At 43.3% G+C, this 25,664-nt stretch overlaps 1 protein-coding gene and 1 long non-coding RNA gene across 5 annotated transcripts in view; one reads left to right on the forward strand and one right to left on the reverse strand.

Moving 5' to 3' along the window:
* The window catches only part of LOC134936041 (uncharacterized), a 144,122-nt gene that overhangs the window by 1,213 nt on the left and 117,245 nt on the right, over positions 1–25,664 (forward strand). The gene's annotated exons all lie outside the window — the stretch shown is intronic.
* Positions 12,772–25,664, reverse strand: part of LOC134936040 (mucin-3A-like) — a 300,343-nt gene continuing 287,450 nt past the window's right edge. For all 4 annotated transcript variants that reach the window (XM_063930944.1, XM_063930943.1, XM_063930942.1 and 1 more), the window contains one exon: positions 12,772–13,686. In XM_063930944.1, coding sequence (XP_063787014.1) covers positions 13,683–13,686 — 4 coding nt within the window. In that variant the 3' untranslated portion in view covers positions 12,772–13,682. The remainder of the gene's footprint in view (positions 13,687–25,664) is intronic.

The following is a 25,664-nucleotide window of genomic DNA, read 5'->3' on the forward strand; positions in this document are numbered from 1 at the left end:
AGCAGAGGTGTACTGTATTATTCTTTCTGCCATTAGGTGATGACTGTTACTCTCTCATTGGGTATCCTATGCATTATGTATGACATCCTTCAGCAGAAGTGACAGCACAGGTCACACCTAAGGCTATCTATCTCGCTATACTCCTACTGACTATGCCAGTGGTTCTCAAACTGTGTGCCGTGGCACCCTGGGGTGCCTCGGGGTACTTCCAGGGGTGCCATGGGTAGGTGGTCCAGGACCAATTCAAATTTTTTACGGTCAATGTAATAGACAATACCAGTGCTGTTGGCTTTTATAACTGGACCTAAGGATGACATATTTAGACAATTAACTTAATTTAATATTTTGTTCTGAAGTTCTCAATAAGAAACTTTTGTTCTTGGGGTGCCGTGCAAAAATTCTGATACTTTAGGGCTCAGTACAGCAATTCAAAAAAGTTTGGCTACACACTTAGGGGGTAATTCAGACCTGATCGCTGGGCAGTGATTTTTGCAGCCCTGCAATCGGATAGTCGCAGCCAGAGCCGGCCCTAACCAATATGATGCCCTAGGCAAGATTTTTGCTGGTGCCCCCTAGCACCGCTGTTAGTTCTGCAGGAGATGCCTGGCATGAGTCAGCTGGCAGCTCTGCTAACGTTGGGCACCTTTTTTTTAATGAAAATGCATCTTATTTGCATTACTATGTGGCTAGGATGCACAAGCAGCTTCTGCTGATTAAAATGATATGCAGCATGCTTATATTCTATGTGCGACTGCGGCTGTATCTGCATACGAAATGCTACATTACAGTAATTTCCAGGAATACACTGTAACGTAGCATTTCGTATGCAGATACAGCTGCAGTCACACACAGAATATAGGCATGACGCATATCATTTTAATCAGCAGAAGCTGCTGGTGCCCCTAAGCATACCAAATGCCATAGGCATTTGCCTAGTTTGCCTATGCCTAAGGCCGGCTCTGGTCGCAGCCTAAGGGGGGGAGTGTATTTTAGCTGTGCAAGTGTGCGAACGCATGTGTAGCAGAGCTGCAAAAACAGATTTTGTGTTGTCTCTGCTCAGCCCAGGACTTACTCAGCCGCTGCGATCACGTCAGGCTGTTCGGGACCGTAATTGACATCAGACACCCGCCCTGCAAACGCTTGAACACGCTTGCGTTGTTCCAAACACTTCTTGAAAAGGTTGCACCCACAAATGCCCGTGCAATGGATCCTTCGCACAAACCCATCGCTGAGCGGCGATCCGCTTTGTAGCCGTGTGACGCGCCTGCACACTGTGGTGCATACATATGCGTAGTTTGTGCCTGATCGCCGCTGTGCGAAAACGTTAGCAAGCGATCAGATCTGAATTATAAAAAATATCTGAATTACTTAATTTCCTTTGTGGCTAATCCACAAGTGTACGGTCCTAAATGCTTACGGTGTACATGAGGTTGTATACCAGGGTTTAAACTCATTTTGAGTAGACTACAGTACTTTAATAGTTTCTGCCCCTTTTTCAGAGGAAGCCAGACCCTCTGGGATTATCCAATAACTATACAATAATTGAAGATAGGGGGTAACATTTTAATTCTCTGATATTTTGCCGATATTTATAAGGATGAATATCTCAAAATGAGTACAACATCCAAACTTGATTTAATACGATTTTATACACATGTCGAACCAATATTTTAAAAGGTACACACTAATAAAAGTTATTTTTAAAGATTACATTATTTAATTGATCCAAGAGTGCCCCCACAAAGAATTTTTGTCTCCTGCATCTACACACTAGTAAATTTACCCCTAGGTCTGTCCAGTCTCCCTAGCAGTGGGGAGTCATTGACTGGGCTGTTTCTAGCCAAATTGGCTCCCAGAGTGAGATCTAAAAATGTGCCCCCCCCACTGACGTAAAAAAATGTACGCCCCTACCTCCAACGATATAAGAAACACAAATTTGCGTGCTCCGAAGGTGCGAGTGCTCCTGGCGAGGGGGCATGGTCTCGCCTGAAAAGACTACCTTACACCCAGTTATTGACCCTACACCAACAGAGCTCGGCCACCACAGGGAAGAAAAATAAATTCCACCATATTAAGCCCCACACAGCAATGCCCCTTGCACCATATTATACCCCACACAGCAATGCCCCTTGCACCATATTATACCACACACTGCAATGCTCGTCATAAAATATGCCCTAAAGTAAAGCTTCTAATTACTTTTAAATTACCTGCTCATTGCCAGGGGTTTCACACACTGGGTGTCATGCTGGGATGCCTTAAAAATCCTGGCTGTCGGGATCCCGACCGCCGGGATACCGACACCTATTCTCCCACTTGGGGTGTCCACAACACCCCTGGAGGTAGAATAAATAGCGTGGAATGCATAGCGCGTCACCATTCCCGCAGCGTGACAAGCACAGCAAGCCCGCAAGGGGCTCTTTTGAGCACACCCTGCTGCCGGCATTCTGGCGCTTGGCATCCCGGGGTCTGGATTCTGACTGCTGGGATGAAGGATGCCGGTATATCGATACCAACCCGTCATGATTGTTGCCAGGGGTTTCATGCTCTGTGACGGGTGTCATGATCGTTGCCAGGGGTGTGTAATGCTAGTTTCCAGGGGTAATGCTTGTTGTCAAAGCTCAGGGGTGTGTAATGCTAGTTTCCAGGGGTGGGTAGTGCCCGTTGCCAGGGGTAATGCTCATTGTCAGGGCTCAGGGGTGTGTAATGCTAGTTTCCAGGGGTGGGTAGTGCCCGTTGCCAGGGGTAATGCTCATTGTCAGGGCTCAGGGGTGTGTAATGCTAGTTTCCAGGGGTGGGTAGTGCCCGTTGCCAGGGGTAATGCTCATTGTCAGGGCTCAGGGGTGTGTAATGCTAGTTGCCAGGCATGTGTAGTGCTCATTGCCAGGGGTACAGCTCATTGTCAGGGCTCAGTCGTGTGTAATGCTAGTTGCCAGGGGTGTGTGCAGTACTCGTTGTCAGGACTCAGGGGTGTGTACAGCCCTGCCAGCCCACCGCCAGCTGCTCCCCCTCCTCCCTGTCATAGTTCTCCGCTCGGGGGGTGGAGTTTTGGTAAATGACGTGTTGCGTCGTGACGTCACTGCGCAAATGCGTCATCCCACGAAACCACTCCCCCTTAGTGGAGTACTATAGCAAGCAGCAGGGGAGCAGTCAGGGACACTGCAAATTGCGGCGGCGGCTGGCACCCCGTGCCGTTGTATGGCTCGACCGCCGCAAGAAACGGCACTAATCATTGGTGTACATGACCTGGCTCCCATTGTGCATGCATGCTGGAACAGATATGCCAACGTAGAATTTGATGGCAGGAATGAAATACTTGGCCCATCTAGTCTGCCCTAAACACCTGTACACGCACACACATACTCACTAAGACTCATTTTGTTAGGGAACCAATGAACCTACCGGAACCAGGTTTCTCAGAGGAAACCCACCCAGGCACGGGGAGAATATACAAACTCTACACAGTTAGGGCCACAGCACACAGGAGCTACAGTGATAACAGCCGGTACGTAATAATCCATTGTTGAAGTCAAAAATTATTACATACACACCACATACAAACGCCAAACAGATGGGTCGCTGTGCGTGAGCATACACGTAGCGTTCACAGCGATATATGGTAGAATACGCATTCACATAGACAAGCCACAAAGATATATTCAACACATATTTCATACCACACATAGAATAAACATGTCAAGCACGAGACATTATAATGTTTTTATATAATAGATGTTAACATCCGATATATATGTATTATTGGAATGGAATAAGATAAACATGTCATGCTTGGTGTCAAAATGATCAGGGGAATGGGTGTGTTGGTTTGATGGCAGTGGGTAGGTTGTAACACATTGCAATGAGTACAGATGTATCCACCTTTATCTTGAGTAGTTTTCTGTGCCTAGTCACAACATGATTTATTAGCATATTATCAGCTATTGTTCTCAACTACAATACAATACAGAGAACAATACAGCAGGGGATTAAGGGGGTAATTCCAAGTTGATCGCAGCAGGACATTTTTTAGCAGTTGGGCAAAACCATGTGCACTGCAGGGGAGGCAGATATAACATGTGCAGAGAGAGTTAGATTTGGGTGTGGTGTGTTCAATCTGCAATCTAAATTGCAGTGTAAAAATAAAGCAGCCAGTATTTACCCTGCACAGAAACAAAATAACCCACCCAAATCTAACTCTCTCTGCACATGTTATATCTGCCTCCACTGCAGTGCACATGGTTTTGCTCATTAGAGAAAGATTTTGCTGTTGTGATCAGGTCTGAATTAGGCCCACAGACACTGTGCATGTTGTATGTTGTTATATAGTGACTATACTACACAATGACATCTGGCTAAAACATTTCCTGCTGCAATCAACTTGGAATTACCCCCTAAATCATTAGAGCAGGGGATTAAATCTGACTGGCCAGTCACTGTTAATCCTATTAACCGTCAAGATAAATGTGGATACATCTGTAGTTATGATTGAATGTATGAATATGAAGCCACAATTCAAAAGTGAACAAAGGACTTCCTGAAAGACAGCATGGCTAATCCCTATGATGGCATCTTCAAGGCTGGACGTTGCTTGCATATGACACATCATGAATGAGAGATCTTCCTCCCCTGGACCAATAACAGAAGACTCAGTCCCAGACATGTACTTCCCCCAATACACAGTATATAGGCATTTCCCCTCACCCAAGAAGTTCTGTTTTTTGTTGCTGTTCGTGCAGATTCAAAGATGGAGCGGACTGTGCATTGAGCAAGGGACAGGTTGAAGTATGATGGCTGTGATTGATCCTTATGTAACTACAACTGCTTCTTGTGTAATTGTAACTTTGTAACCATATATATACTGTACATGTGTTATATTGTATGCATACCCTTTCAATATCAAATATATACATCTCTGAGCATTGGACCTCAGTAATACAATGTGCGAGTGCTTGTTTTCTCTTAAGGGATGTAGTGTTTGCGATGTACAGCGCACTTTTATCGTATATGGTAATAAGATGCGCCTTGCATCCGCAGCATATATTAATGCTGGCATTTGAAATATTTATTAGAAATAATCGGACATTCACAGTTGAGGGCTCGTCCAGGATATCATGTACTTAATGATGCGCAGTTCAGACGCTGCTGTGGTCTACCAGCTAAGGATGGACGCATCTAGATGCTGCTGAACCACATGCCATTTGTTTTTTTGTGTTATCAGTAAGGGGCTGATATGAATCATGGGACAATATATTTCTTTGTTGCGTGAGTCTGACAAAAAACGCACAATATTTGAAATGCTACAGCGTATTTTTATTGTTGCTGAACAAAGTTCAAATAAGTCATATTGTGTTTGATTCAGATTGGATTGTTTTTCTGTTAAGTAAATTTAAAGAGCATTTAAAAGTTGGTGCATAGGTATGATATAGCTGTGTTAGCATGCTGAGGCCTATTCGCATACTGCTAACATAGGCCTGAAGTAACAGACATCTGGTGCTTGTATAACTTGTGATTTATTTGTGACAAAGGAGCTAGTGTTTGTATTTCTGGCCGCATGGGCCCTCATTCCGAGTTGATCGCTCGCTAGCTTCTTTTAGCAGCAGTGCAAACGCTAGGCCGCCGCCCTCTGGGAGTGTATCTTAGCTTAGCAGAAGTGTGAACGAAAGGATCGCAGCATTGCTACAAAAAAAGATTGTTTCGTTTCAGAGTAGCTCGAGACTTACTCCTAGCTAGAGATCACTTCAGTCTGTTTAGTTCCTGTTTTGACGTCACAAACACGCTCTGCGTTCGGCCAGCCACTCCCCCGTTTCCCCAGGCACGCCTGCTTTTTTATCCGACACGCCTGCGTTTTTCACTCACTCCCCAAAAATGGTTAGTTGCCACCCAGAAACACCCAGTTCCTGTCAATCACTCTGCGGCCAGCAGTGCGACTGAAAAGCATCGCTAGACCTTGTGCGAAACTACATAGTTTTGTGTGAAAGAACGTCGCACGTGCGCACTGCGCCACATACGCAAGCGCAGAAATGCCGCTTTTTCACCTAATCGCCATGCTGCGACCAAAAGCAGCTAGCAAACAACTCGGAATGACCCCCATGGTGTGATCACCATTTAGTCCATGCACATGGCTTTGGAAGGAGGAGGAACAGTGGCCATTTTACGTAGAGCCACTCTCTATCCATTTAGGTAACAGTTGACTTTCTGTGTGTTTAAACAATCTGTTTCCTTTGTCACAAATAAACAATATATATGTACAAATCCAACACCATTTAAAAGCTACCAATGAATTTTACTAACCCATGACATAGTCAAATAGAAATAGTGTTTCAATTGGGCCTAGTGAGAGTTAATAGTCAGATAATTACTTGGCTTAATGTAAGAATTACACACAGATGAAGAGTTTTTTCTTCTTCTCCAGGATTTGTTAACCCTTTGCTTGCTCAATTGAAATGTTGTGTTTATGTTCAACCACCCTGGGACAGCAAGCATGTGAACATCTGTTGATATGCAAATTAAAGGCTCTGTAGAAACTGCATTCATTCAGTATGTGTGTATGAATGAATACATGTGCTGTGTGAGGGGTACATAGAAGTGTAATAAATAATGTGTGTGTGTATATATATATATATATGTATATAAAACTGTATTCAGGCAGCACTCCCAATTAAATGTTGAAAAGTCCCGGTGCCCTCCCTGGGTAACTTGGCGTGGTTAACCATATGATAGCTTTTCAATGCAGGCGGCACTCGGATTGAAGACAATAACACAGGTTGATTTCAACGTTTCGAAGTCATTTAATACCTCGCCGTCAGGTTTTAAATGACTTTGAAACGTTGAAATCAACCTGTGTTATTGTCTTCAATCCGAGTGCCGCCTGCATTGAAAAGCTATATATATATATATATATATATGTATTATTATATGGATATATGTATATTTATATCAGTATATGTTCTGCAAGATAGCTATCCAATCTGAATCATAGCATTAAATTATAGTCAATAGCCATATTATATTGAAGTGTTTTAAAATTGTCTGTTAAAGTGTTATTTGTTAACAAAAATTCACAAAATATTTGCATTTCATAAGTAAAGCTCCATTCCTGCCTAAAAGTTTAGGTAGCACGTAGCGGAAGCTTTCCGGCAGGGGACTTCCGGTGCTCAAAGGGAACGTGGAAGCATTTATCTTACTACTACAATACAATACAAATAGTGTTTTTTTTTATTGTATTACTAGAGTTGGGTAACAGAGTGTGGCAAGCTGCGCGCAAAGGTATGCAGCGATACACATTTGCGTACGCAAGTATACACGTGTCATAGTACAATAGTATGTGGATGCGTATATAGCGACGCACGGGTACACACGTGGACGCACAGGCGGGAAACGTGAGTGTGTATTTACGCAAGCAGAAGTTAGTCGAATAATAGAAATTGATTGTTAAGGTGGGATAAAACACAGGTAACTATCCGATTTTAAAGCACATTACTATAATACTTTGTTTAAAGTGTAATACCTTTAATGGGATGTTATCAATCACTGTTAAATGACTTTTTTTCTGTACAGAAAACCTAAAGGTATGGGTTGTTGAAAAGTAGGTTTGATTGTATTGTACCCCGAAATTCGGGTTCCCGTAGAAAGACGCTGAGTTAGCAGAGGCTTGGCGACGTGAAGGCTAGCAACCTTATGTATTGAGATTGACGCACGTAGTGAAGAAACGTGCGGAGGGGCGTGATTTGATGTTACGCTCCGGCTGAGGAGCGCAGCTAGCGGAATTCGACTCCCGTGATCGTAGGGCGTATAGATAACAAGTATCTATAAGCTGTGCAATTGGACCGCATGTCTGTGTGTGTTATACGCGGCGCAATGTGATACCATTTGCGTTATTTTGCGCAAATTGCATTATCATACGCGCTGTGTTAGCATACGCAGACGTGATTTGTTTGAAGAAAAGGAAGTTTCGCTGACTCTCTCTCAGGAAACATTCCAACAGACTTTCAACCTCCACTGAAAAAGGTGCGGTATTAATTCTGTTAATGCTTCATACTTCCAGTGTAGGGGTCTGGTAGGATCCTCAACTGGGTACGCGGGGGTCACTAATGGAGTGAGTCGTGGTACATTTTTAGTGGAGAAGGAGCGGGTGAAAAGCGCTCAAAGGAACTTTTCACCGTCGTCTCGTGTGGGTCATTTGGTGTGTTGTGAAAAAAGCCCACAATGGGAGCCAAATGGGCATGCGAGAGGCGTTTCGGAGCCAGGGTTCAGGCTAAGGAGCAGAGGCCAAGAGGGTCCGCTCGGTATAATATGTTGGGGAAGTATGGTCCACACGCAGAGGCTTTTTGTAATGATTGTGTACGTATGAATGGTGGAACATCATTTCCAGTGATTGGTGGTTTTGATCCTGAGGTATTGCAGGTAGTATGTTTAACCAAAGTCATATAAGACAAGAATGAAAACTTTTGAACTCGTAGCAACAATAAATAAGTAAAAAGAGAAAGCAAGTACACTGCCATATGTGGATGTTGAAGCAGTTACAGCCAGCATACAAATTATAGAAAATAATAAAAATAAAAATATGTAACCTATATATGTACTAATGAATGTCAAAGTTTTATTTAGGAGGAGAAGATGACCTGACGGGTTTCAGCCATTTCTCACGCACCCAGAGGAGTAGTATCCAACCGGTAAAAGAGGAGCTGTAGCCTGCAGGGGAAGTGGCTGAGACCAGTGGAACTGATAAGTATGGAGCCATTCAAGTACATACTGTATATAGTGAAGCCCAAAAATAAAAATCAAGAAAGTAACGTCATAAATGGAGAATATCCTGTCCGCACATTAGTATTTCCCAGTAGGAAAGCGGACACAGATGGGGTAACCCCCAGGGTATTTCTGTTTAATTACCACATAAGAAGTATTCATTTCTAGGAATGCCCTTGTCTAGATAAGCTCGGAAAGGTTTGTTGGACCATGTACAGACCCTTAATACAGGATGAGAAGGATTGAATGAATACTTTGCATGACCTAGAAGCTTGTTTTTTTTTGCAGTACTAGAAAATTCTCCATCAGGACAAGACCACTGGTAAACACTAATTCGGCAAATGGGAGGAACGAGAGAAGTGCAACATTACCCTTTGACAAAACCTGCTGAAGTTACGATTGGGCCTCTATGATGCTAAACCCTTTTCTTTCTTTTTTTTTCCTAGCAGCAGTGGCCCCTGACTAACTTAATCGACAGAGATTTTATTATGTAAATTGAAATGTGAAATACATACTGTATATTGTACTCCCGCTCAGGAAGTACAAGGTATGTAGATACTCCTCAAAGACTAATGTTGCATTCCACTGTTCTAGATTCATGTCCATCACAGGTAGAGGAAATTATCTCACAGATACCGGGTTCCCTATGTACTTAGGATGGACAGGACACTGGATTGATGGCTGAGGTAGTCCCAGTAGTGATACAGCAAGCACAAGCTTTAAGGGGGGTAGACCAAGTAGTTAATTAATTCCCTGTAGTGCCCAATTCAGCTGTCATTTTAATAAAATCCTCTCCACCTCTACAAACTTATCTGTCACCAACCTCTATTCTGTTTTTCTTCACAGTTTCCTTTTCATCTTTGCGTTCATAAAGGGGGTACAATGCATGAACCCGATTCTACCAAGGTTTCGAGTGACAGCCTGAGTATTGTCTCCCAAGCCCCTACATGACTGTTTAAAGTCCTTTCAGCCTGAGAATGGGTCAGTGCTGATACAATATGTTGATGACTTGTGCGCTGATTCATTTGAGTCATCCCTGGCAGATACGAAACAGTTTCTGTTTCATCTCTTCCAGACAGGACACCAGGTCTCAAGGGATAAACTACAGTTGTGTAGGACAAGGGTCAAATACCTGGGACGTAGTACTGGTACATGATTTGACAGTTCATACACAACATGCCGTATTGGTCCTTACAAGTTCTGCCAAAACCCAATATATCTCATCAGCACAATGGCACCAGTATTACTTCAGTGTGCCTTGTAATGCACAAAGGGTGGGAGGATGACAATACTGGTGAAGGAAAATTTTGTATAAACACTGATATGCATGATGGTATGGAATATCTGAATCAGACCTTACTACGAGACCAGACATAAATGACAGCCCATTGGTGAATGCAGACCTGATATTGTTTTTCTTTTTCCCTCTAGAGATTTTTTCTTTTTTTTTGAGTTATGCTCATGGTACTCTACATTTGCAAACACACAACAATTAAATTGAGATGCAAATGTATGTTCCCTACAGGAAAAGGAGGTCTGGAAGGCGAAGGGGTATGGTCAGGAGTCCTCAGGACTCTGGAGAGATGGACAAGGTAAGCCAGTGGCCCCCAGGACGTATCTCCCAGGCCTAGCTGAGGCGGCACATGGTCTGACTAACCTAGGGTAAGGAAGGTATGTGCAAATTGGTAAGAGCTTACTGGCGTGTACCAGGGTTCTCTTCTCAGGAAGCAGGAAAGCAATGACCTGTCTTACTTGCATGAGGAAGAACATTTGGTAAGGTAGCACTGACAGAGCCATCCCATACTCCTCCTTCAGACGGACCTTTTCAGGTAATACAAATCGACTTTGTACAGTTAACACCCTGTATGAATTTGAAATATGTATTGGTGTGCACTGATGTTTTCTCAAACTGGGTAGAGGCATTTCCTGCCACCACAAATACTGCTGTGTTTACCGCAAAGAAAATTGTGCAGAAATTTGTGTGTAGATATGGTATCCTTAGGAGTAGGAGCAAAGTGATAGCTTGAAACTGGACTATTGTGGTCATAGACACTGCCACTAGTGTTACATAGCATCGGAACCACTCCCAGATCCCCACTCAACGAATCACCCTCCTTGAAAAAAAAATGTGGGTTTTTGTTTTTTTTGGAAGACAACCTCATGTCATGATTGATCCGCACCAATGATCAGAAATACACCAATGAAGTGACAGTACAGTACCTTATCGAGATGAGCCAGCATTTGAGAACTTAACAAAAGAACTTGAAACTGCTTATTCCTGGTATGCCAACTACTAACTGTCTTGATTGTGAACCAAGAGACTCTGTGATTGTTCTTACGCTCAGGTTGCCTAATAGACAGGTGGGAAGGACCGTACCAAGTTTTGTTGACAGCACGATCCCGGTGAAAGTAGCCGAGAAAGAGACTTGGGTCCACGATTCCCATCGCAGGAAAGTCGGTAGTCCCGAAGGAACTCATAAATGGAGTAAGATCGCAGAAGTATCACCAGAGAGTCTGTTCCGTGAAGACTGAGAGGCGGCACTGTTAAACACTACCTGAGCGTACTAAAGTAGTACAGAAAGACCAGTCGTTGTAATGGATTTACTATAAGCAAGATTTGTTTTGTTCTATCTTTCTTTTTTTCCCATTGACAAACATTTTTTTCAGGACATTCTATTTTTGTGAGGTTTCATGAGGAGTCGAGTGTGGGACTGGAACTGTTTCTGGAGAAAGGAGTGATGTCTTTATAGGATCTCAGGATCAACCTATCACTTTGTAAAAGCCAGAGAAAATCAAAGGTCTAGTAGCTACGGAGTTGGGAGGTAACGTGATAGGCTGTTGTCTGAAGAATACTGTATTTTGTAGTAATTGTGACCACATAATTGAAGATGAGTGCATCCAGAGATGTCAGTCTAGCAATAAGGCAGCATTTGACAGACATCCCTTGAATGATTACCACTCACTAGTGGGTAAGGTCTTAAAAGAAACGGAATGTTGGCTGTGCTCACAGGTACCTCTAAGACAAAATAATGCAGGACTAGGGCCATATTCTTTAGCGTTAGCTGAGGTACTTGAATGACATGGAAAGGGGGGGACGGGACCGGTGGACAAGGAATATAATATAACTAGATCCCCTAGTCTTAAGATCCACCAGTACCATAGATAAACCCCTGATATGTTTAAATCTCATCAATTTCAGGAAATCAGGAAATTGGGAGGTAATTGGGAACAATCAGACAATGGCCTATTCACACATAGCAGATAAAGAGCTCATTAATATATGTGGAAGAAAAGTTTATGAGTGGCTCTCCCTGAACTCCGAAGGTTTATGTTATCTAGGAAGGACACAACCTGAAATAATAACCCTTGTTCAATGATGAAACAGTCCTAGCATATGATCCAGAAATGGAAACAATGTCCAGGGAGTGATAGGAATATATATCATGAAAATTTTATGTCTCTTTCACGATTTGTTTGTTTTCTCCCTCTACCCAGCAAAACCTCTATCGAATCCGAACATCAGTGTGCAAAGACGTAGGTTCATGTATGTGTGCAACGTTTATTCAAATCAGACATCATAGGCCAAAGCACTGTCCCAGCATACTCTATAGGTTGAATGTCGTCCCACACCCGACCAGTGGTCCCGTGACCGCCGAGTGCATATAGAGGATGTCCCGTCTTTCTCCCTGTCTTCCCCAAATATAGTCAATGTCTGATTTGCGAAATGAATACATACGTGTGTCTAGGTCACCAATTATGTATTTGAAATATTTTTTTGTAATTATATTTAGTGTGACAGTTATGACAGTTAGTGTCTACTGTCAAAGGGTGGACTGTCCAAGTCAAAAAATATTACATACACACCACATACAAACTCCAAACAGATGGGTCACTGTGCGTGAGCATACATGCAGTGTGCACAGCGATATATGGTAGCATACGCATTCACACAGACAAGCCACAAAAATATGTTCAACACATATTTCATACCGCACATAAAATAAACATTTCAAGCACCAGGCATTATAATGTATTTATATAATAGAGTTTAACATCACATATATATGTATTATTGGAACGTAACAAGATAAACATGTCATGCTTGGTGTCAAAATGATCAGGGGAATGAGTGCGTTGGTTTGATGGCAGTGGGTAGGTTGTAGCACATTGCAATGATTAGTTATGATTGAATGTATGAATATGAAGCCACAATTCAAAAGTGAACAAAGAACTTCCTGAAAGACAGCATGGCTAATCCCTATGATGGCATCTTCAAGGCTGGACGTTGCTTGCATATGAACTGACCAATGACACATCATGAATGAGCGATCTCCCTCCCCTGGGCCAATAACAGAAGACTTGTACTTCCCCCCAATACACAGTATATAGGCTTTTCCCCTCACCCAAGAAGTTCTGTTTTTTGTTGCTGTTGGTGCAGATTCAAAGATGGAGCAGACTGTGCATTGAGCAAGGGACAGGGTGAAGTATGCTGGCTGTGATTGATCCTTATGTAACTACAACTGCTTCTTGTGTAATTGTAACTCTGTAACCATATATATACTGTACATGTGTTATATTGTATGCATACCCTTTTAATAGCAAATATATACATCTCTGAGCGTTGTACCTCAGTAATACAATGTGCAAGTGCTTGTTTTCTCTTAAGGGATGTAGTGTTTGCGACATACAGCGCACTTTTATCGTATATGGTAATAAGATGCGCCTTGCGTCCGCAGCATATATTAACGCTGGCATTTTAAATATTTATTAGAAATAATCGTGAAATTCACACCCTATAATGAGATGAGGAATCCTGGATAACTTCCCATCAGTCTGTTTTGCATTCTTGAAGACTAGTTGGAGCTAGATTGTGGAGTCCAAAGTCTCCTCTTGGATCACTGAGCTTCTCACACTACAGATCTCCGGTCTCTTTATTTTCAACTGTACAGTAAAAAAAATATTAAGATGTAATAAAACCATGAAAGCATCTAGCACATAAAGGGCAAGATGTAATGATCAACATATACAAGATAGATAACAGCAAACTGGAGATGTATCAAGAACAATTAATTAAAAGTAAACATTTCATTCCACATATACAAAATACAAAACAATTAAACAACACACAGTTAATATATCTTAATTAATAATCACATAGTTGTACTATTCTGAGTAATGTTACAATGTAATTAATTCCTAAACCAGCTTTCATTTTCAACGGCTCATTCTGCACCTGTGCTTGCTGCATATTCATCAAACGGCTGCTATACTACACAAGCCTGGAAGAGAATATATACCACCTTCACACATATTCTTGGCGTTGAGACTGACTGAACTAATACTGAGAGTCTCCGCCTGCCATAAAAACCGGTGGTAACTATATATATCTACTTCATTTGCCTTTTTATTCAAATTATTAACTCCAGGGATATTTTAGGAATTAATTACATTGTAACATTACTCAGAATAGTGCAACTATCTGATTATTAATTCAAAGATATAGGACTGCATAGGCAGTCCTATACTGGCTCAAATAAGCAGTCCTATACTGGCTCAACTAGGACTCTAAACTTTAGCAAAGCCAACTTTGACATGATGAAGGAAGCGTTAAGGGACATTAAATGGGAAATTCTGTTTCAAGGAAAAAATACTACAGAGAAATGGATGTATTAAAATCACTGCTAATTAATACATAGTAACATAGTATCTGAGGTTGAAAAAAGACAATTGTCCATCGAGTTCAACCTATTTGTGGTCTCCTATGCATGATGATTTGACTAAAATTTCTGACTGATGCTGCTGTCTGCCGTTACATTTTATCCCTATTTATAGTAACTATAATGCATGACTATGCACCATACCCCTGGATATCCTTATCCATTAGGAATTTATCTAACCCATTCTTAAAGGTGTTGACAGATTCCGCCATTACAACTCCCCCGGGTAGGGAATTCCAAACATGTATTGTCCTTACCGTGAAAAAGCCTTTACGCCGTATTGTGCGGAATCTCGTCTCCTCTAACCTGAGCGAGTGTCCACGAGTCCTCTGTGTTGATCTAACCAAAAACAGGTCCCGCGCAAGCTCTGTGTATTGTCCCCTTATATATTTGTAGATGTTGATCATATCCCCTCTTAGTCTCCGCTTTTCCAATGTAAACATGCCTAGTCTTTCAAGCCTTTCCTTGTATTCCATCGTCTCCATGCCCTTAATTAGTTTGGTCGCCCTCCTCTGTACCTTTTCAAGCTCCAGGATATCCTTTTTGTAGTACGGTGCCCAGAATTGTACACAGTATTCAAGGTGTGGCCTCACTAGTGATTTATATAACGGGAGTATAATACTCTCGTCCCTAGCATCAATACCCCGTTTTATGCATGCTAATATCTTATTAGCCTTCTTTGCTGCAGTCCTACTTTGGGTACTACTGCTTAGCTTGCTATCTATGAGGACACCTAAGTCCTTTTCCAGTACAGAATCCCCTAATTTTACCCCATTTAGTAGGTAGGTGTAATTTATGTTCTTGTTACCACAGTGCATTACCTTACACTTGTCTGTGTTGAAGCGCATTAATAATACTCATAAATTTATTCCCACCAGCAGCAAAAAAAGGAATAAAAATCCCAAACCAATGTGGTTTAACAAAAATATAAAGGAATTAATGGACAAAAAAAGACGAGCATTTAAAAAATACAAATCTGAGGGGGATGCGGAGTCATTTTAACACTATAAGGACTGTAACAAAATATGCAAAAAAGGAATAAGAGCGGCTAAAGTAGAAACTGAAAAACTAGTAGCAAAGGAAAGCAAAGCGAAACCCCAAATTTTTTTTAAGTACATCAACAGCAAGAGACTAAAGAAGGAGAGTATAGGCCCTTTAAAGGACAAAAGGAGAGTCTTGATCAAAAAGGTTCATGACATAGCAAACAAACTAAACAAGTCTTTTTCAATGGTATTTACCAGAGAGGACCAAATGCAGAGTCTAACACAAAATCTCAACAAAGATAATGTCCCACTGCTAAATGCTTATTTATGTGAGGATGTAGTCTGTGAGCGATTAAAAAAGTTAAAAATTAATAAGTCACCTGATCCCAATGGAATTCACCCGAAGGTTCTTATGGAGCTGCACGCTGAACTATTTTTGATCTTCATGGATTCGGTTCAATCGGTTATGGTTCCCAAAGACTGGCGTATAGCGGAGGTAGTGCCGATATTTAAAAAGGGGAGCAAAGCTGAGCCAGTTAATTATAGACCAGTTAGTCTTACATCTATAGTGGGGAAAGTATTGGAAGGTATTCTAAGGGACAGTATTCAAATGTTCCTTGAAACAAATAAGGTCATTAAAAGGAACCAACATGGATTTGTGAAGGACAGATCATGTCAGACCAACTTACTTGGCTTTTATGAAACAGTAAGTGCGAACCTGGATCAGGGTACGGAGGTGGATATAATCTTTTTAGACTTTGCCAAAGCTTTAGACACTGTACTACACATGCGTCTTATCTACAAGCTACAAGAAATAGGGCTAGGGAGCACAATATGCACTTGGGTCAGTAATTGGTTAGATAATAGGGAGCAGCGCGTTGTGGTCAATAGATCATTTTCAAATTGGACTAAAGTACTAAGTGGTGTGCCACAAGGGTCTGTACTTGGACCACTTTTATTCAACATTTTCATCAACGACCTAACAGTAGGTCTAGAGAGCATGGTATCAATTTTCGCAGACGATACCAAATTGTGTAAGGTTATAAATACGGAAGGTGATGCTGAGTCTCTTCTGAATGACTTAACTAAACTGGAAGCATGGGCAGCAAAATGGAGAATGAGATTCAACACAGACAAGTGTAAGGTAATGCACTGTGGTGGCAAGACCAAAAATAACACCTACATACTAAATGGGGTAATATTAGGGGATTCTGTTTTTTCACAGTAAGGACAATACGTCTTTGGAATTCCCTGCCTGAGAGAGTAGTATCACACGGACTCAGTCAACACCTTTAAGAATGGGTTAGATAAATTCCTATTGGATAAAGATATTCAGGGTTATGGTGCGTAGGCATGCATTATAGTTAATATAACTAGTCCCAGAGGCAGAACTCTGGGAGGCAACGGAGTCAGCTGCCGCCGGGCTCCTGCTTTGAAGGGGGGCACCTCTCCTCCTGTTACATGTGCTCTGCGACATTAATCAATTAAGTTAATTGACAGTAGCCGGTATCTCTTCCGTAGCCGACTTCCCCACTAGTCACTACACCTTACAAATCACACCCTCTTTATTATAGATACACAGGAAGCAGACACCTTACTGATGAAGTTATTTGCCCCTATAAAGGAAGCATGAGAATTCTAACTATATGAAGTTATTTCTCAGACAATTACAAGTAACTTCATATGCTGTAGTTAGAATTCTCAGACTTCCTATGCAAGAGCAGATATCTCCATCCAGTGCCGTTTCTTGCGGCGGGCAAGCCGTGCAACCGCACGGGGTGCCCGCCGCGGCACTTCTTGAGGACTTTCAATCCCCCCTCCCCTCTCATCCCGAGTGCCCAGCTCGGGGGGCGGGGTTTCGCGGAATGACGCGATTGCGCCGTGACGTCACTACGCAATCGCTTCATTCTGCGAAACCCCGCCCCCCGAGCTGGGCACTCGGGAGGAGAGAGGAGGGAGAAGGGGGAGCCAAGCCGCGGCGCCACGCAGACGAGGGAGAGGCGGCTGAAGAGCGGGAAGAACCGCTTCAAATGTAAGTCAGCCCCTCTCCCTCTCCCTCCCTCCCTCCCCCCTCACCACCACCACCTGCCGTACTGTGTAAAATGGGGACACCTGTCTGCCGGAATGTGTAAAATGGGGACTCTTGCCTGCCGGAATGTGTAAAATGGGGATGCAGTCTGCCGGAATGTGTAAAATGGGGGCACGTGCCTGCCTTAATGTGTAAAATGGGGGCACGTGCCTGCCTTAATGTGTAAAATTGGGACACTTGCCTGCCGGAATGTGTAAAATGGGGATGCAGTCTGCTGGAATGTGTAAAATGGGGGCACATGCCTGCTGCAATGTGTAAAATGGGGGCACGTGCCTGCCGCAATGTGTAAAATGGGGGCACGTGCCTGCCGCAATGTGTAAAATGGGGACACTTGCATGTTGTACTGTGTAAAATGGAGGCACGTGCCTGCCGCAATGTGTAAAATGGGGACACTTGCATGTTGTACTGTGTAAAATGGAGGCACGTGCCTGCCGCAATGTGTAAAATGGGGACACTTGCATGTTGTACTGTGTAAAATTGGGACACTTTCCTGCTGCAATGTGTAAAATGGTGGCACGTGCCTGCCGCAATGTGTAAAATGGAGACACTTTCGTGCCGCAATGTGTAAAATGGGGAAACTTGCCTATCGTGCTGTGTAAAATGGGGACACTTGCCTGCCGTGCTGTGTAAAATGGGGACACTTGCCTGCCGCGCTGTGTAAAATGGGGTCGCGTGCCTGCTGTAATGTGTAAAATGAGGACTTTTTTTTTTTCTATCCTGTGGTGGCCGTGATGATGAGATCAGATGAGGCCACGCCCATCTTAACAAAACCACGCCCATTTTAACGAGGCCACTCCCCCTTGTCGGGAGCACGCGCGCCTTCGACGCGCGCATGCTTTTACTCTTTATATCTATGGGGGGGGGGGGGGGCGCATTTTTTTTAATGTGAATGGGAGGGGGGGGGGGGGGGGCGCATTTTTAAATCTGGCACTGGGAGCCAAATTGGCTAGAAACGGCCCTGTCTCCATCAGTAAGGTGCATTTTTCCAGTGTAATAGGTTGTGGGTTCTAATCCTGGATATGACACTTGCAAATTAATTGTCAGAGAAATAATCAGCATTGTGAGTGACTGAGCAGAGCTATGTAGTGTGTGGCTGGACCCCTACATAGATCTGCCTAGTTGCAACGGTTTTGTAGTAGCTTCATATAGTTAGAATCTGCAGACTTGCTATGCAGGAGCAAATATGTATATATACGATATTTTATACGATCCCTAAGATCCACAAAGACACACAGAGGCCTCCGGGCAGACCCATCATTTCTGCCAGGGGGTCTCTGTGTGAACCTGTGGCTATCTACCTGGATTGCTATTTGCAACCCTGTATACAGGGAACGAGCACACATCTTAAAGATTCCAGCACATTATTAAGAAAATTTCACTCCATTGAACAGGTACCGGCCGACACAACGTTGGTGACCATCGACGTCACTAGCCTATATACTTGCATACCACACCAACAGGGTTTGAATGCAGTAAGACGTTTAATTACAGGTAATGCATTGTACACTGGGCCGGATATAGATTTTTTCATGGAGTTATTACAGTTCACCTTATCTCACAATTTCTTCATTTTTGACGGGCAATTTTATAAACAGCGAACGGGGTGTGCCATGGGATCTTCCGTGGCACCCTCATTCGCCAATGCCTTTATGTGGGAGGTGGAACGTCAATTGTTTTTGGCTGACGCAATAACAACAAGTCGTTTGTTCATCTATTACCGATATATAGATGATGTACTGATCTTTTGGCGAGGTGAAGTGCAGGATTTAATAACCCTAATTGACGGTCACAATGCATCAGATAGCCCCGTCAAATTTACGATGAGTTTGAGCCAACATGAAATGTGTTATTTAGATATTCTTATCAAATTACACGAAGGCAGAATTGATACATGCTTGTATAAAAAACCCACTGACCGCAACACAGTGTTGCGGTATGACAGCTTTCACCCGACCTCCACTTCCAGGGGCCTGCCATACTCACAATTTCTGCGGGTATGCAGGTCCAATACAAATGTGGAGGTCAGGGACAAACAACTGGATGAAATGGAGGGCAGACTTCGGGACAGGGGCTTTCCCCCAAAATTGTTACGCAAGGCCCGTAAAAAGGCCACAGCCATGAGAAGAGAAGACACCCTCCAATCAGTACCACCTAAGGATACCTCCAGCTGTATTCCGTGGGTGAGTGCATACGATGTCAATAGCGGACAGGTTAAGAACAGACTGCGAGGGCTGTGGCCCATAGTCACATCGGACCCTGAGCTAGCAGTCTTCCAAGAATAAACGGATTATGCAGAGTTACACTAAAGGGCGTAGTATCAAAGACATCCTTGTCAAAACTGACATGGCTAAGTTAAAAGTGGCCCCCACCCACCATTTTTTAAGTAGAAAAAATGGGTGCTATAAATGCACGGGCTGCATGACGTGTGCACATATGTCCCCAGGTGATAGTATTTCCCACCCCTTCTCAGGAAAAAGTTTCAAGATCAGGTGGCCCTTAACTTGTAGCACCAGGTTTGTTATATATGCCATCATGTGCCCATGTATTATATAGGGAAGACTGAGTGCCAGTTCAAAGTGCGAATGGCTCAGCACAGACAAGCTATCAGGAATGCTTTGGCGGCGGGCAGTGGTGAACAGCCGGTGGCTAAACATTTTGTGGAGTTCAGACATAGCATGGCGACATTTAAACATTGGATCATTGATCATGTGCCAGAATCCCCCCGGGGGGGGGGGAATAGGGGTAAAAAACTTTTGCAGCTAGAATCCATGTGGATTCATAGACTGCAAACCCTGAAACCGGGGGGTCTTAATGAGAATTTAGGGCTCATTAATTTTCTTTAATTCTCCTTAGTGGCGAGGGGTATGAGGTCCTTAGTGTGCTAGTTGTTGAGTCCAGGATTGAATACACCTCAATAGTTTTACAGCACTGACAGGCGAGGAGGAGCTAGATGGACGGAATACATGATGCAGCGGGCCAGTGTATTCTTCTAGATCAATTTGCCTATAGTATGGAGGCTATTGGAGGAGTAGGTTAATATAGGGTCAGGGATGAGTTCCTGAGAAAGATTCCCCAGAAGTTCTAATACTAGATACTTTATACATACATTGTCGACACGGTTCAGAACCAGGACGGACAGTAGCTGCACTGGATATTAGTATTAGTATGCAGGATGTTTACTTTTTATTTATATTTTTTGCACGGGTATATAATATGTGTATAAACACTGTTTTTACATTTGATATTAGCACTTTAATACAGATTTGCACTAGTATGTAACCAGTTCCTAGTTTGCACAGGATTTTTTTAAAAACGATGTTTGCATATGTTTTTTCTATTATGTATTGCCAGCGTCTCCATGGTAACGCGGCATACTCCCGCAACGTCACTTCCGGCTGCGGCAGACGCGCCTGGCGGCGCCGGGCGGTGAGATCGGCGGCGTGACCAGGGGAGACGCCAGGTGATTGGGTGTGATGTGGGGGGTAAGTACTTCTTTTAAGTATTTAAATGTTTGTAGTGCTGTGGTTACACTTATCCTGAAGAAGGGGAACTGGTCCCCGAAACGTTGATTTCTTTTTGCACTATTACAAGATTTTATGACAGTCTCCGAGTGCCGCCTTTTCTTTGATTGATTGATTGATATATATATATATATATATATATATACACATGGGGGCACCAATATTTTTCTTGCCTCCGGACAATTGGTACAAACTTACGCCGCTGACTAGTCCTAACATAAAAATAACTAGTCCTATAATAAGACTGCATAGGAGGCCACAAATAGGTTGAACTCGATGGGCAATTGTCTTTTTTCAACCTTAGTTACTATGTTACTATGATATTAACTGTGTGTTGTTTAATTGTTTTGTATATGTGGAATAAAATGTTTACTTTTAAGTAAGTGTTCCTGTTGTCAAGCGCCTACCAGGTATTTACTATACACTCTTTAGTTCTTTTGCTATACAGGGGAGGCTGGCTACCTCCTCACCTGGTGGCAGCTGACATACAGGTTTTATTCCTACCTACCTGCACAGTGCCAACAAACCTTTATATTGTTTAGTGGAGAGGTATCAAGCACTGGAGAGAGATAAAGGTGTCTATTTACTAAGCCTTGGATGGAGATAAAGTGGACGGAGATAAAGTACCAACCAATCAGCTCCCAACTGTCATTTTTTAAACACAGCCTGTGACATGGCAGTTAGGAGCTGATTGGCTGGTACTTTATCTCTCTCTCCACTTTATCTCTCCCCAAGGCTTTAAGTAAATAGTCCCCAAAGTACCAGCCTATCAGCTCCTGCCATGCTACAGGCTGTATTTGAAAAATGACAGCTGGGAGCTGATTGGTTTGTACTTTATCTCTCTCCAAGCTTTGACACATCTCCCTATTATTGTTTTTTTTTTTTAACTTTTCTTAAAACTCTAAGGATTGGGAATCTTTGTAGTGACAGTAGATTTCTATACGCTAAATTCAATCCAACTGCGATCACTTTCTTCTGGTCGTTGCCCAGCGCCCACCACGCAGGCGCAGACCGGACCCGTTCGCACCGCTGCTACAACCAGCAGCGTGCGAATGGGTCGGAATGACCCCCATTGGTCAATGTTTTCTTACTGCGCATGTGTCTGAGCAGCAGTACGCACGCGCAGTGAATGAATTGCTATATCGGTTGCAGTGAGGAATAAGTCGCAAAGTGAGTGACAGGAAGACAACGTTTGGGGGTGGTAACGGGAAGTGGTCGGATAAACGCAGGCGTGTCATGGCTGTTCAGACGGCGTTTTTTGGGTGTGCCTAAATTACCACTTGTGATCTTACTTGGTACTGGAGAGCCCCCTCTGTCCGGGTGTGGTATGGAAGGTAGATAGTAACTAGGTCAACAGTGTCTAGGTCGACCACTATTGGTCGACAGGGATGCTAAGTCGACAGGGTTTCTACGTCGACATGCTCTAGGTCGACAGGTCAAAAGCTCAACGTGAATTTTATATGGGGGGTTTTGTGTCGTTTTCTTCGTAGAGTGAACGGGAACCCCGATTAGTGCACCGTGTCCCCTTACAGGCAAGGTGCTTCGCTCTGCTACCGCTGCACTCGGCACATGTTACCGTTCCCAATCGTAGTCCACGTGGATCGTTAAGTATGAAAAGGTTAAAAAAAAAGAAAAACATTGTGAAAAACTCATGTCGACCTTTTGACCTGTCGACCTAGAACATGTCAACCTAGAGAACCTGTCGACCTAGAAACCCTGTCAACCTAGTTATTGTAAACCAATAGTGGTCGACCTAGATAGTGTCGACCTAGTTACTGTCGACCTAGAGACGGGTATCCCCTGTGTCCCTAGAGAGAAGCTCAGCCTGCGTGTCTTCAGAGGCACTCAGAATCTGCAACATGACACGATTTACGATGATGGTAATCGATGTATCAGCAGCTGTACGCTGTAGTGGGCTTCCCTATGCTCAAGTTAGCTTCTGCCCAGCAAGAACAACCTCACCGAAATGTGACTCACAACGTATGGAACAATATGAACCAAAAGCAGGGATTGAAGACTAGGGGGTAATTGTAAAAGCCTGGAAGGTGCAAGCATCGTCGAGTTTCCAGCGAGTATGACTGATGTTTTAAAGAGTCATTCATTTAAAAGGATGGTTTCAACTAGATATGAGAGGTTTGGATCTTAGGGAATCCGAACATGCCCGAACTTCTAGGATGTGAGTAAATCCCAGCCTTGGCTCAGGTTTTCCCACCAGGCTCGGATTCCAAATCAAGACAAAACGTCATCCTACCGGTGTTGGATTCTCGTGGGTTTTGGATTCTATTCTGCTGTGCGGTGTCCATCTAAGCAGAGCCGGCCCTAGGCATTGGCAAATGCCTAGGGCATTTGGTGTGCCTAGGGGCGCAAGCAGCTTTTGCTGATTAAAATGATATGCAGCATGTCTATATTCTGTGTGTGACTGCGGCTGTATCTGCATACGAAATGCTACATTACAGTGTATTCCTGGAAATCACTGCAACTTAGCATTTCGTATGCAGATACAGCCGCAGTTGCACACAGAATATAGGCATGCCACATATCATTTTAATCAGCAGAAGCTGCTTCTGCATCCTAGCCACACAGTAATGCAAATAAGAAGGCGTCCAACATTAGCAGAGCTGCCAGGTGACTCATGCCACCCATCTCCTGTTGCATGTCTTATTGAGGCAAGATGTATGAGGACACATCTGTATCCAAGCAGAGGCAGAGGTCAGTTTTAGTGGTCATGTGAGTGCTGTGTGCGTGTGGGTTGGTTGTGCAATAGTGTTCGGCATATGTGTAAGGGGCATTATGTGTGTCATTATGTGTATAAGGGCATTAATAATGTGTGTCATGTGCAAGGGGCATTACTGTGTGGTATTATGTGTATAAGGTGCACTACTGTGTGGCATAATGTATAGAAAAGGAACTACTGTGTTGTCTAATGTGAATAAAGAGCAATTCAGTGTGATGTAATGTCAATAAGGGGCACTACTGTGACCAATAACGTTTATAAGGTAAAGTGGTACTACTGTGTGATGTAATGTGAATAAGGGACACTATCGCATGATAAAATGTGAATAAAGTTTCATAATTTGAATTGGGGGCACTATTGTGTGGCCATTCCCCTTCCCAGCAAGAACATACCCCTTTTTGGGCTTTGCACCGAATGTGCGCACTGTTCCTATTTAAAATATAGTGGGTAGGAATACCAAAATATGGACTGCTATGGGTGAGGGGTGATGGTGCTGGGAAAGGGGCGCAGAGTCAGAGGCGGAGCTAGCGGCGGTGCTAGGGGGCACCAGCCAAAATCTTATTTAGGGCATCATATTGGTTAGGGCCGGCTCTGCATCTAAGTGGCTGCGCTGTGTCCACCTAAGTGTCTGTGCTCTGTCCATCCACAAACTGTGTCCAGTCCCCTTAGTCTAATTCCATCACACAGTGGTGCTGCACTGATTCCACATACCTACCCATTGTGTTCACGTGAGCAGTGTGACTCTGTATGGTCTGTAAGTAGCAAAAAAAGTAAAACATTTTTGAAGAAGTCAAAAGGTTAAAAAAAATAAAAAAAAAAGATTAAAAAATTGTATAATTTGTTTATACTGCACGTGCGATGTCATTATGTGTTATATAAATGCCAGCCACTGCGGGGTTGTGGGTAGCGGTGGCCGGCTGGAGAGGCATATCTGAGCGGCAGTGTTAGTCAGCAGATGCGGGCGGCAGTGTCACCGGTGGCGGCAGAGGCAGCAGTAGCAGTGCCAATGTAATGTAATGTATTATGGTGCTTGTGTACTGGATGTAATATGAGTGTGTGTGTGTGTGTGTGGGGGGGGGGGGGCTGTGTATAATATAATATGTAATGGGTGTAATATGGGGGAGGAGGACTGTGTATGATGTAATGTAATATGGTGCTGTGTATACTGCATACCTCCCAACATCAGGAGATGGTAAGGAGAGACTCCCTGGTGCGGCGAGAGCAGCGCCGAGCTGAAAGGGGGTGGTGGTCTATAGAAAGGGGCGTGGCTTTGAGGGGGGGCCACAGTCACTAGCCATTGTCCCACAAAGAAGTAGTCGGAATCCTCTCACCTCAAGCGCTTAAGTCACTGCAGCTGTTAACCCTCTTGTGTAGCAGATCAGCCTATCTGCAACAAATTCAATTGAAAAATACCAGAACAAAAGGGAAATCCACAGCGCTGTTCCTAACTTAGGGGGATATTTACTAAGCAGTGATAAGATCGGAGAAGTGAGCCAGTGGAGAAGTTGCCCATGGCAACCAATCAGCAGTGAAGTAGCATCTATAATTTACATACTATAAAATGATTCAGAGCTGCTGATTGGCTGATGGGGCAACTTCTCCACTGGCTTCCTTCTCCACTCTTATCACTGCTTAGTAAATATCCCCCTAATTCCCTTTGAGCTTTCAGGGGTTACTTATTCTCATACAGCAATTTCTTTATAAAAATGTCACTCTTAGATATAATCTCAGTTCTCAATAATGTCTCACAAGAGATCCTATTTTCCAAGTCGCACATAAACCACATAAAAAGTCAACATTTCCAAATATCCAGGTACACGTGAAATCCAAACAGGCAGTAAAAGAGTTCTATTTCAAAAAGTTTAAACAGTTCCT

Source organism: Pseudophryne corroboree, chromosome 6 (genome assembly GCF_028390025.1).
Source record: "Pseudophryne corroboree isolate aPseCor3 chromosome 6, aPseCor3.hap2, whole genome shotgun sequence".
Taxonomy (NCBI): Eukaryota; Metazoa; Chordata; class Amphibia; order Anura; family Myobatrachidae; genus Pseudophryne; species Pseudophryne corroboree.